Consider the following 13,321-nt stretch of genomic DNA (forward strand, 5'->3'; position numbering starts at 1 on the left):
AGTTGGTCATACCTCATCTACTGTCTTAGTCTTGTAACAGTAAATAATTACATGATTAAAGATATTTTAAAAGCATCTTAATGGCTGTATAATGCTCTGTCATAAATGTATCATAATTTAACTGTCCCTTTATTGGTGGACATTATTTCTGCTTTTCTATATTATAAACGACACTTTCAGAAACATTCTTTTACGTAAATCTTTGTCCCTGTGTAGAATGTAGAGACGGAATTAAAGTGCCATCTGGTTTTCCTAGGAAATGCACGTGGCAGATGAAAGGGTTAAAATCTGTTGCTGTCCTTTAGATTCTGCTGCTCTAAAGGATGCTTACTTCTCCCCCGGATGAAAGTATGTCCCCTGCAGCTTCCTTATACATCCTCCTCCTTTGTCCTCATAAGTGCAAAGAGGGAGATCTGATATGTCGGTCTCCGTGGGCCTGTTCTAATAGGAAAATGCTGTTTCCGTGGTGGCGAGTGGCTGCCTCCTCCCAGGGCTGTCTGGGCTGAGTTGTGGTTGTTGTAGGCTCTGGGTAGACTTCCCTGTAGCAGGGCTGCCGCTTCAGAGGGTCTCCTTAGAAACTGAATTCATTCACAGGACCGCCCAGGGAGAGACGCTCACCTGCTTGCCTCCCGTAATGCCATCCCCAGACCTCCCAAGCCAATTCTTTGACTTTAAAGTTCTGCCAGGAACCTGACCTGTGATGGGAATAATTGCAGTGAAGGAAGGAAAAGAATATTTATGGATGGGCATTGCCAGGAGACTGGAGCATACTGACATCTCCTCAGTGGGAACATTCCATGCTTATTCCATGTGTTTTCTTATTCGTGAATCAGTCTTCACATTCCATTTACCAGTCCTTTTAAATATCCTGAGCTGCTTCCTCCACCCATTTGTTATTGATCTTCATGTTTCGTAAATGGTTTCTTACATGTTTATTTACTTTTGTTTTTATGTAAAGGAGGCTTGGGTAGGTCGAGGTCTACATGTGTGTAAGAACAAGAGTCAACTAAACCCGAGTGTTAGGCTCCTCTTGAGATCACGCGTCACTGCCAGTAGCTGGGGGGGGGGGCCGGGGGGGGGCGGGCTCTGAAGTTGCACAGGAGAGAGGGTGCGCTTCAGCTCGGGTGTTAGGGAGAAGGATGGCCCCCAGGGAAAAGCTCTGTATCCCCTTGTTGGGAAAAGCCAGGCTCCCAGGAATTAGAGAGCTCATTCAATCCAAATGCTGCCTTCCTTGTCCGTCCTTCCTGACACTATCACCTGGAGAGGCGATGAGGATGAAGGCAGAGGCTGCATGAAAAGTCAGCACTTGGTATGTATTCTGAGTAAGGAGAAGCCCTAAGAGGTTTCTGAGAGCTACTATAAAAGAGTGTTCGAGTCGTCTGGAAGCCATCTGAGAGATGGGGATGAGGTTGTGTTGGTTCCGATGACGAGCCGTGGCAGGGTGTTGGCATTTCATCATTTGGGGATTGACTTGCAAAAGGGGTCAGCAGAGGGGTCAGCACCCTGGGGTCCCAGCATGCGCTGACACGTGCCTGTGCTGGATGCCTCTGCCGGAGAGTCTGGGGAGGCTCCAGGAAAAGCCCCCAGGAGACACTGTATCTCAGAACTCAGGATCAGATTAGCTCTCTTCCTCTCCTCAGCCCAGTTCACCCGCCACCACCCCCTTTTCCTCTCTGTCTTCTCTTACCTCCTTTCTTTATTGAGATTGAGATAGACAGATATATATATTTATGTATGTGATACATTTTTGATTAAAAATTATTTAATTTTAAATTCAATTTTTTTTTATTTTAAATTTATTTTAATTTATTTTAAAAAGACGGTAAAAGTTCTTTTTTCCTTAAAGTGATTTGGTCATTGTAAACTGTAATGATGTAAATAAAAATTCAAAAGAAAATAAAATGAACAAGGGTCATCACTAAAGGCTCAGCTTCATGACACTTGACGATGTGCCTTCTCACCTGGCTGGCGGCGCTGTGCGGTGCCTCGGGCGTCAGCTGAGCCCTGGGCATCACCGTCCATCCCTGCGCTCCACATGGAGGGTGGAGCTGCGCCCGGTGTGGCCTCCGAACCCTAACTTTGGATAGCATGGCTGCAGCACTCCCTCCCCCAGATTTGGAGTGTGTCTGGCTGAAACCTCCCTCTCTGCCTGCAGCTCGCAGACTCGCTGGTGCCCATGGAGATTAAGCCTGGCATTTCCTTGGCAACCGTCTCGGCTGTGCTGCACACCAAAGATAACAAGCACGTTCTTCAGGTATCGCAGGGGAGGAAGGGCTGGGCTGAAGCCGGGAGGAGCCTCTGGGGCCTGTGCAGACGGGCAACCCCGCCCCAGACCCAGCATTCCAACCAGCCCCCAGGACGCTGCTTCCCAAACCAGCAAAAATTAGAGACCAGACTACTTCAGGGATTAGACTTGAAACAAAGAGGGCACTGCGTATAATTCTTCACTACTTCCTCCGCTGGCCACAGGCCTCGGAGGGATAAAAAGGAAGAGAAACTATTAGTCGTAGAGATGAGGCCACACATCATCCTGAGTGCTGTTCACAGCTCTGTGTCGGCATCACTTCGGGGCTCCTGTGAGCACATCGTTAACACTTACCGAGCACCCTGCAGTGCGCTCGGTAGGTGCTGGGGGAGACTTCAAAAGAGCAGGGGCAGCCCCTTCCCGAACGAGGCCTGGAAATATGGAAATATAACAAGGCCTGGAAATACAAATCGCAGCTGCATGAAGCGGTCAGGGCCCGAGGGCCTGGGCACCTGGAAACCGACTCCGTGCTGGGCAGATGGCGCCTTTGCCCAGCGCTTCGTGCCTCCCAGTCGTGGTGAGCTTGCTGCCCGTGCTGTAGCTGTCTGGGCACTCGGCTCAGTCCCCCTTAGAAAGACTCCTTTCAGATTCGGACTTGGCTGCCTTTGTACCCTGCATCATCTGCTGAGAGCTGCTGCTTAAAGGGGGCTGGACGCCGGGCTGGGTCCTTCACAGGCGTTGTCTTGTTTAATCCTCACAAAATTCTCTTCTTATCACCATTTTATAGGCAGTTTCTCTGACCTTCATTTTCTTGAAGGTTCCAGAGCCAGAAGGAGTGTCCTTCACCACTCTGCTAATGCTAGCCCTGCAAGTGCCAGAAGTTTATTATTATAAGAATTTACTTAGAAAATATTGAATTGAATCGATTAAAAATTAAAATGGATCTTGAGAAAGGGAAGATACCTTTGCCAAATAAGATGTTGATGCCGTGTGGATCGTTTAGCATCAGCTTGTTTGTGCTGTGAACTCCCGATGCCCCCCCCCCCCCCCCCCCCACTGATAGAGACCCTGAAGGCAAATGCCTGCTGACTTTTACACCACGGATGACACAGGCCAGGCCCTGGGGCCTCCGTCAGGGAGGATAGATTCCCTCAGGCTCTCGTGTGGCCTGCACTGACCTCTGCTCTCCAGGTTCTGGATGACATCCATGTTCTCCTCCTGCTCTAGCCCCCGCCCAGGCCGGCCCCACCCACAAGTGGTAAGAAGAGAAAGCGGGCGAGCGAGGACATTCCAGACTGCAAAGTTTTGAAGCCTTTGCTGAGCGGCTCCATCCCGGTGGAGCAGTTTGTGCAGACCCTGGAGAAGGTGAGCGCAGTAAGTTTGCAGTCTCAGCTGCGTGGGAGCCATCCTTTCTGCTGCCCACTGTGGCCCCTGCTTCAAGGGATGTACGTTGCTGCTTTCTGCTTAGTCTCCACTGTCTCAGCCACTGTCCCTGAAGCATCTGCTTGGTCCAGGGTCACGCAGGGACAGAACCAGGGGAGAGTCAGAGTCGAGAAAGACATGCCCTCCTCCTCATGCATCTCCCAGGTACTTCTCTGGCAGCCCCTGCCTTCCCATCAAGGCCCAGAAGCTAGATGACCACCTCACTGAACCCCAATTCTTGTGAGAACTAGAGCTGGGAAAGGCCTTTCTTCAGAAACGTAGCTGTGACAGATTGGGCAGGGTGGGAAAGGCCAGGATGGAAAAGGGTCTGCCCTCTCTAGAGAGCGCCTCACCTTTCTGCAAGAAGACCCCTTGCTGTCAGAGAGCCAGCATGGCCATGTCTCAGAAGAGGAGAGTCTCAGGGCTGAGTGTCAAGACTGGGGGCAGTGTGGGCAGAGGGCATCAGTGTCGCCAGATCCCTGGGAATCCGAGAAGCACAACCAACAATTCCCAGATGGGGTGGGAGGAGAGAGAGGAAGTGGGCAGGGATCTTGGAGGACACTGGTCCTTCCCCGTCTCAACACCTGTCCCACACCCGTGTCCCTGAGGACTGCTCCTCCCAAGAAATAGATTTCTTGACTACAATTAAAAGGAAAAAAATTTAACCTTGCAGGTTTTTGTGATTTTGGCTTCAGTGCACATGACTTCATAGATCACTGTTTCAGCATTAGAATTATAGAATCCTTGATAGAAAGAAGAAGAAATTGGCTAAGGATAATAATAGTCACGCTGCTTCTTGCAAGAAGAACTGCAGCTAACTCAGATAATTCCAGAAAGAGATATTTTCTTCTGCTAAACTATTAGTTACTGCCTTTTGTCCAAGCTAAATAATTCAGTTGCTGAGTTCTTTCAAATCTTAAAGGCTGTCCCTTTATTAGGATTTGTTTTCTCCATTAGTCGTTTAATTTTCCCTGAAGGAAGGGCTTCAGCCAAGTTGCGCGGCTCTCCTAGCCCCTGGTACCGTGGAATGCTCCGTGGGAATTAACGTGGGGTACCCCACGTGATGTAAGCATGTCAGTAACTGCCTCCTCGTGAGCTTGCAGTGCCCCTGGCCCCTGTTGACAGGACGCAAGTTTTAAAACTTGAAACAACTTGCTTTCCCAGAAAGACCTTTACTTAGTTGTGCCTGGCTCATCCGGAATTGACCCCTAGGACTTGACCCTGACTATTCCCCTCTGCCATTTCTGCCTCATTGCCTTCTCCAGGAGGAATGTCAGTACCTTCCCCAAACTACACATGAGCTTTCTAGAACTAAGTGTGGCGCATCTCCTTAGATCATGTTCTTTACCTGTCTTGTGTCCCTTTCAGGCAAAGCAGTCTTCTTTCCACTTCTTTTCTTCTTTCTCAACTTTATGTCTGATGTGTAAGAAAATTCCATAATTTGCCTTAGAGATAGCTGGAGAAGTATTTGCCATGCTGCCTTATCTCCTTCTCCCTTCAGAGGGATTTGCCAAATCCAGGGTCAGTGGTATCTTGCTATGAGGAATGGCATTTTTCTGGGACAGGATGGAGCTTTTTCGCCAGGGATCACGGGCATGGTAAGGAGGCTGGTGATAGAACAGACCAGCATCCCAGACTCCTGAACCCAGGTGCTTGGATGTGCTCCTCAACTCACGAAAGCTTAAGCAGGTTGTAGAAATTCTGTCGTGTTTTGCATAAGATTTTGCATGTTTGGGGGCTTCTTTTAAAGTCTATGAAACTATGGATTCTATTGTTATAGTAGGTCCTGTGATTAGTCTGAAGGATTGTATTGAGGAGTGTAAAAAATGCCAGTTTCTAGAATGTTCAGTTTAGCCAAGTCTAGGAAGTGTCATTTTTAGAACTCAGTTGCTGAAGTATCCTCCTGCCTTTCAGTCAGCCCCTTGCTTTTCAGACTGCCCATCATCCTCCTTTCTCTTGTCTTTTGGAGCAGCATGGCTTCAGTGATGTTAAGGTGGAAGACACAGCCAAGGGCCATATCGTCCTGCTACAGGAGGCTGAGACCCTCATCCAGATTGAGGAAGATTCAACCCACATCATTTGTGATAATGACGAGATGCTCAGGGTGCGGCTTCGGGACCTTGTCCTCAAATTTCTACAGAAGTTCTAAAGGGAACATCCAAGCCGTTTCCACTTCCCTGAAATCCTACAGTCCCTCACCACGGCCGCCCAGCAGGAGCCAAGTGACGAGGCCATAAAAGTTTGGCCATGTCTTTGTGGTGTTCCCTGACTTAAGGAATAAAGAAGTGGCTCTTGAAGGACATTATCAGAAGTTACAGCCAGAATCTCCTGATATGGATTCCTAGAACTGTTTTAGGCAAGAACTTTCCTTTTAAACTTTAGACTCATTTTCTTCCCAATCCTGGCTCTCTTGGGTAAGCAGGACGGTAACGCAATGAGCTGAGGAGTGGCATATGGGTGACAGAAGCGGCTTTCCAGGAGGTTCATGGTGGAAGGGGAAGTAGAAAGATGACTGACTTGTCTTATGTGGCCTGTGTTTGATTTTCGTGATTTCACAGGGCTCGGGCAAGGGAACTAGCCTTTGATTTTATTTCCTTGTCTACAGTGCTACACCTGATAAGAAAAATGGTCCCAAAAATTACTGAAGTGAACTCATCTATCTGTATTTTATATTGTGAGCCCGTTTTGTTAATAAAACTTATTTTTTATAGAAGTATCTGTGCTCTGTTGAACGTACAATTTATAAGTTGATTTAATATGTGAAAAAATATGAAAATATGTAGAACAGGATAAACTTAGAAAACACCATGGCAAATTTTAGTTTGGTGTATGCATTAAATCATTTAATCCAGCATTGTTTACAAAACTCAGGAATATTTTTCTTAAATTGTATGAAAAGGTGCTTAATTTTATCGGAGCTGTGTCTAAATGGAAAACACCAACACAGATTGACAACACCAGCCCTTAACCTGGGGAAGGGCCCTGGCAAGGAGCTCAGGATCCACTAGTTGATCTTTGCCTGTCGCTGCCTTTCCCACAGATTCTCAGGATTCTTTGCATTAAGCTGAGCATTAATCTCAGATGCCCACAGACCCACTAGTAATAGCACGCTACTACATTTGAAATAATGCTGTTTCTGAATTGTTTAAAACAGATATTTACCAGATTACATCTAATCTAAAATAGCATCAGTTGTAACACACATGCTAGTTTTGCAAGTATTAAAATAGAGGGTGGGGCTATGAATCTCAGAACTGCTCAGCTTTGGAAGTAGGCCCAGCTCAGCTGCTGTTCTTACAGTCTGTTTAGACTGGTTGAAATTCAGTCAGGAGTCAGTCCTCCAACTGGGCTGGCAGCTAAGTGTCACAAAGGCATTGAGTGACCCAGGTCTATACAGAAAATACTGTAGAACTACTGGCTCAGGTTTTCTGGAGAGGTGATTGTCTCTTCTCTCTCTGGAAGGGATATATCAACGAGAAAGAGTTCTTTAGAGGAAGAAAAAGCAACTTCATTTTTGCTATCTCCAACTTTGCCAAACTAGGGCACAAGAATGCTTAAACACGTCTCTGTTTTCCAAGGTACAGGTCATTCCAATCAAGGGGCCTAGGATGTGTCTACAGAGTAAACTGTAGGCGCCTACAACCATGGGAGAGGGTTAACACTGCAGGAGACTGACGTGCCATGGCTATGAAAATTTTTATTTTTTAGGAGGAAAGTTTATTTTTAGGAGGAAGAGAATTATAAATATGCATCATATGTAGGCATACTTCCTAATAAAACTCTGGCGAGAACTGAAGCTCTATAAAATAGAGCTCAAAAGAAATCAAAGTGGTTATTTTACTTATATGTCCTAACAGTGACAGGTCCAGAAATGACTTGGATTGGACCAAGTCTGATTTCTGTTAAAGGGCTTGATCAGAGAGCCCAAGGCAGTGATCCCTTCAGAGGTGGTTACTAAAGAGACAAACTGTGTAAATGCAAATGAGCCAATAAACTGACGGGCAGAGAATAATGTAGAAATTATGAAGGTTTTAATCAAGTCATCGCCACCTACTTAGTGGCAGAAGCCAGAGGCAGGAAGAGGCAAAGAATCATTTGTTAGAGCAAAAAGAAAATCTAGAGCTGGCCCTTTGAGTCTGAGGAGAGAGCAGTGGCGAATCACTCTAGCTAGAGTTCAGCTATTTGGGTAGCAAACCAGGTTGGTGTGTAGAAGACCCAGAAGAAATGGCAGAACCTGCCTTTGAGTGCTGCGATTATATCTGAGGGTGGCGCTGTTGGACATGTGGCCCAGTAACTGTCAATGCCAACCTGGTAAAGAGACCGCCATCTAGGAAAATTTCTACTCAAGCCCAACAAAACCCTAATGATTAAATAGTAATTGAAAAACCATTAAAAATAGTGAGGAGGAACCTGATTGTATTATTTATTTTAATCTTTCTAAGAAGCGGTATGTCTGTTATTGTGTGACAAATTACCTCAAAACTTAGTGGCTTAAAACAACAAAAAGCAAAAAGAAGAAAAAGGGGGGGCCGGCCCCGTAGCCGAGTGGTTAAGTTCACGTGCTCCGCTTCGGTGGCCCAGGGTTTCACCAGTTCGAATGCTGGGCGCAGACACGACAACGCTCATCAGGCCATGTTGAGACGGCTTGCCACATGCCACAACTAGAAGGACCCACAACTATAATATACAACTATGTACTGGGGGGGTTTGGGGAGGAAAAGCAAAAAAAAAAAAAAAAACAACAAACATTTATCTCACCATTTCTATGGGTCAGAAATCTGGTGTGGCTTAGCTGGGTGCTCCTGGCTCAAGGTCATCATCTCTCCACAAGGCTACAATCAAGGTGTTGGATGAGGAAACTGAGATACAGAGGTTAAGTAATTTTCACAGAAACGCAGAGCCAGTAAGTGGCTTCTGCCTTACCATCATGTCCTATGCGAGTATCAGGGATCAGGAGCTGGCCAGGAAGGGCAGACATGCTTGTTAGTCCATTTCTGTTCAAGTAAAGGTAACAGCCACACCTCTCCATGATCCCTGAAGAGCTTAAGCTTTTGGCCCTCACAGTTGTTCTATGAAGGCAGGAGTCGACTTTTCCAAACTACAATGAAGTATCACCAGAAAGAAGAGTGAAGAAACCTCCAAAGCTATATGATAATATATTCATATGAGCCAAGCAAATGGGTGAGCAGGAAAAGGAGCACTTCTTTTCTCTGGCTCTGAGTCCAGTTTTTCCCCTACAGCCGTGAGGAGAGTTGAATGCTATCTCATTGTTTCATACCACACTGTGGGAAGGTGGAAAACATCTGATGTTCTCAAATTCACTGCAGTGGAACTATGGGTAAATAATATTACTCTTCTTTGAACCTAGAATGAGGTGGAAATAACCAACTGCAATTCTGGAGGAATCGTAGGCAGTGTAGAACTGAGCCAAAAATGTCTAATCTTGCAGGAGGCTAGGGCCAACATTGATCATAAGCTTATTCTCTGAAGATTAAGTACCACAGTTTCCACTGCTTCTTAGTAGCCTGTAATAGGTTTTAATCACATCATAAAAACATTATTTTACCATCTATAGATTCAATGCAATCCTTATCAAAATTCCAATGGCATTTTTCACAGAAATAGAAAAACAACCCTAAAATTCATGTGGAACCACAAAAACCCTGAATAGCAAAAGCAATCCTGAGAAAGAACAAAGCTTGAGGCATCACTAAAACAATAGTAATCAAAACAGTATGGCACTGTCATAAAACAGGCACACGGACCAATGGAGCAGACTCAAGCCCAGAAATAAACCCACACGTATACGATCAATCAATATTTGACAAGGGAGCCAAGAATACTCACTGGGCAAAGGATAGTCTTTTCAATAAATGATGTTGGGAAACTGCATAACCACATGCAGAAGAATGAAATTGGACCCTATCTTATACCACTCATAAAAATTAAAAAGGTTTAAAGACTTTAATGTAAGACCCAAAACTATAAAACTACCAGAAGAAAACATAGGGAAAAAACCTCTTTCACATTGGCCTTTGCAACAATTTTTTTTTCCAAGTAATTTTATTGGGATTATAATGGTTTATAACATTGTATAGTTTTGGGTGTACATTATTGTTTATCAATTCCTGAATACACTTCATCATGCTCACTTCCAGTAGTCTAATTTTTATCCATTGCCATACACATGTGCCCCTTTGTCCCTTTTGCCCAACCCCCAACCCCCTTCCCCTCCAGTAACCACTAATCTGTTCTCTTTATCCATGTATTTGTTATGTTGGACATGTGAGTGAAATCATGCAGTATTTGTCTTTCTTTGTCTGGCTTATTTCGCTTAACATCATACCCTCAAGGTCCATCCATGTTGTTTGGCAACAATTTTTTGGATATGACACCAAAAGCACAAGCAAGAAAAAAGCAAAACTGAGTATGTGGGACTATATCAAACTAAAAAGTTTCAGCACAGCAAAGGAAACCATCAACAAAATGAAAAAGTTTACCAAATGGGAGAAAATATTTGCAAACCATCTATCTGAGAAGGGCTTAATATCCAAAATAGATAAAGAACTCATACAACTCAATAGCAAAAAATGTCTAATTAAAAAATGAGCGAAACAGAAATAAAACCACAAGTTTTATGGACAGCTAATCTTCAACAAAAGAGCTAAGAACCTACAATGGAAAAAGGAAAGTCCCTTCAATAAATGGTGTTGGGAAAACTGGACAGCCACATGTAAAAGAATGAAAGTAGACCATTATCTTTCACCATACACAAAAATTAACTCAAAATGGATCAAAGACTTGAATGTAAGACGTGAAGCCATAAAACCCCTAGAAGAAAATATAGGCAGTGCACTGTTTGACATCGGTCTTAGAAGGATCTTTTCAAATACCATGTCTACTCAGGCAAGGGAAACAGAAAAAAAACACATGGGACTACATCAGACTAAAGAACTTCTGCAAGGCTAAGGAAACCAGGAAGAAAATGAAAGACAACCCACCAATTGGGAGAAAATATTTGCAAATCATATATCCGACAAGGGGTTAATCTCCAAAATGTATAAAGAACTCATACAACTCAACAACAAAAAATCAAACAAACCAATCAAAAAATGGGCAGAGGATATGAACAGAAATTTTTCCCAAGAAGATATACAGATGGCCAACAGGCAGATGAAAAGATATTCAACATCACTAACTTAGGACAATGCAAACCAGAACCACAGTGAGTTATCACCTTATACCTGTTAGAATGGCTATAATTACCAGGACAAAAAAAAACAAATTTTGGAGAGATCATGTAGAAAAGGGAACCCTCATACACTGCTAGTGGGTATACGAACTGGTGCAGCCACTATGGAAAACAGTATGGAGATTTCCCACAAAATTAAAAATAGAAATACCATACAACTCAACTATTCCACTACTGGATATTTATCCAAAGAATTTGAAATTAATGATTCAAAGAGACTTATGCACCCTTATGTTCACTGCAGCAGTATTCACAATAGCCAAGATGTGAAAGCAACCTAAGCGCCCATCAACTGATGAAAAGATAAAGATGATGTGGTGTGTATATATATGTGTGTGTGTGTGTGTGTACAATGGAATATGGCTCAGTCATAAAAAAAGACAAAATCATCCCATTTGTAACAACATGGATGGAACTTGAGGGTATTACGTTAAGCAAAATAAGCCAGAGAGAGACAAACAACATATGATTTCACTCATATGTGGAGGATAAACACGTGGACTAAGAGAACAGATTAGTGGTTACCAGAGAGGAAAGGGGTTGGGGGGTGGGCATAACAGTAAAGGGGCACATATATATATGGTTACTGACAAATAATAATGTACAACTGAAATTTCACAATTATAAACTATTATGACCTCAATAAAATAAAATAATAATTTTTTTAACTGGGCAAAGGACTTGAATAGACATTTTTCCAAAGAAGACATACAAATGGCCAACAAGTACATGAAAAGGTGCTCAGCATCACTAATCATCAAGGAAAGGCAAAGCAAAACCACAGTGAGATATCACCTAATACCTGTTAGAATGGCTTTATCAAAAAGATCAAGGATGTGGAGAAAAGGGAAGCCCTGTGCACTGCTGGTAGGAATGTAAATTGGTGCAGTCACTATGGAAACAGTATGGAGGTTCCTCAAAAAATTAAAAATAGAACTACCATATGATCCAGCTCTCCTACTTCTGAGTATATATCCCAGGGAAATGAAATCATTATCTGGAAGAGATATCTGCATCCGCTGTGTTCATTGCAGCATTATTCACAATAGCCAAGACATGGAAACAACCTAAGTGTCCATCGATGGATGAGTGGATGAAGAAAATGTGGGATATGCATGCACACAATGGAATATTATTCAGCCATGAAAAAGAAGGAAATCCTGCCTTTTCCAACAAAATGGATGGACCTCTGAGGGCATTATGCTAAGTGAAATAAGTCAGCCAGAGAAAGACAAATACTGTATGATCTCACTTATATGTAGAATCTACAATAGCCAAACTCAAAGAAATAGAGTAGAAATGGTGGTTGCCATGGGCTGGGAGGTGGGGGAAATGAGGAGATGTTGGTCAAAGTGTATAAACTTCCACCTTTAAGACTAATATGTTCTGGGGATCTAATGTATAGTATGGTGACTATAATTAACAATACTGTATTATATACTTGAAAGTTAAGAGAGTAGATCTTAAAAGTTAGCACCAGAAAAATGGTAATTATGTGAGGGGATGGAGTTGTTAACTAACCTTATTGTAGTAATCATTTCTCAATATATATGTATATGTATATTAAACTTAAGCACTTTTTGAGTCATAGGACCACAGGTCTTTGAAAGGTGTTTCGCCCACATCTTGTTATTAGGCATGTAGAATATTTCTTGTTTCTCTTATGTTGTTATCTGAGGCCACTGAAAAAAACAGAGATGTAGCCTCTGCATAATAATGCTTGTGTTGGCAGCATTTATCCTTTCCCCTCCTCTACAATAAACCATACTAATAATTCCTAACCCATTTATAAGTCTTCCTGACATACAAGCATGAAATCGATTACAAACAAAAGGTAATTTTAATTTGCATAATATACAATAAATTTAGGGTTACTAAACACATTATCAACTAAAAGTTTGCTAAGATTTTTTTAGATTATGTAATATAAATTTTTAATCTAATAACTAATTACAGTGTTCACAATACTTTGAAAATAAGGAACTTTGATTTTACCAAGTCTTTTCCAATCATCAATAGGCCCTTCCAATCATCAATGAGCATCTATTTTACTTTTTCTTTTTTAAAGATTTTATTGATTTTTTCTCCTTCCCAAAGCCCCCCGGTACATAGTTGTATATTCTTCGTTGTGGGTCCTTCTAGTTGTGGCATGTGGGACGCTGCCTCAACGTGGTTTGATGAGCAGTATCATGTCCACACCCAGGATTTGAACCAACGAAACACTGGGCCACCTGCAGCGGAGCGCGTGAACTTAACCACTCGGCCATGGGGCCAGCCCCTATTTTACTTTTTTAAAGATTTTATTTTTCCTTTTTTCTCACCAAAGCTCCCCGGTACATAGTTCTGTATTTTCAGTTGTGGGTCTTTCTAGTTGTGACATGTGGGATGCCGCCTCAGCGTGG

General features: G+C 43.2%; 1 protein-coding gene across 2 annotated transcripts in view; it reads left to right on the forward strand.

The window, feature by feature from the left end:
• Positions 1–6,380, forward strand: part of INTS9 (integrator complex subunit 9) — a 105,328-nt gene extending 98,948 nt beyond the window's left edge. For both annotated transcript variants that reach the window (XM_046657227.1, XM_046657229.1), the window contains 3 exons: positions 2,156–2,254; positions 3,473–3,610; positions 5,640–6,380. In XM_046657227.1, the coding sequence (XP_046513183.1) occupies positions 2,156–2,254; positions 3,473–3,610; positions 5,640–5,816 (414 nt within the window). In that variant the 3' untranslated portion in view covers positions 5,817–6,380. The remainder of the gene's footprint in view (positions 1–2,155; positions 2,255–3,472; positions 3,611–5,639) is intronic.
• The last annotated feature ends 6,941 nt before the right edge of the window (positions 6,381–13,321 follow it).

This window comes from Equus quagga, chromosome 3 (assembly GCF_021613505.1).
Source record: "Equus quagga isolate Etosha38 chromosome 3, UCLA_HA_Equagga_1.0, whole genome shotgun sequence".
NCBI lineage: Eukaryota > Metazoa > Chordata > Mammalia > Perissodactyla > Equidae > Equus > Equus quagga.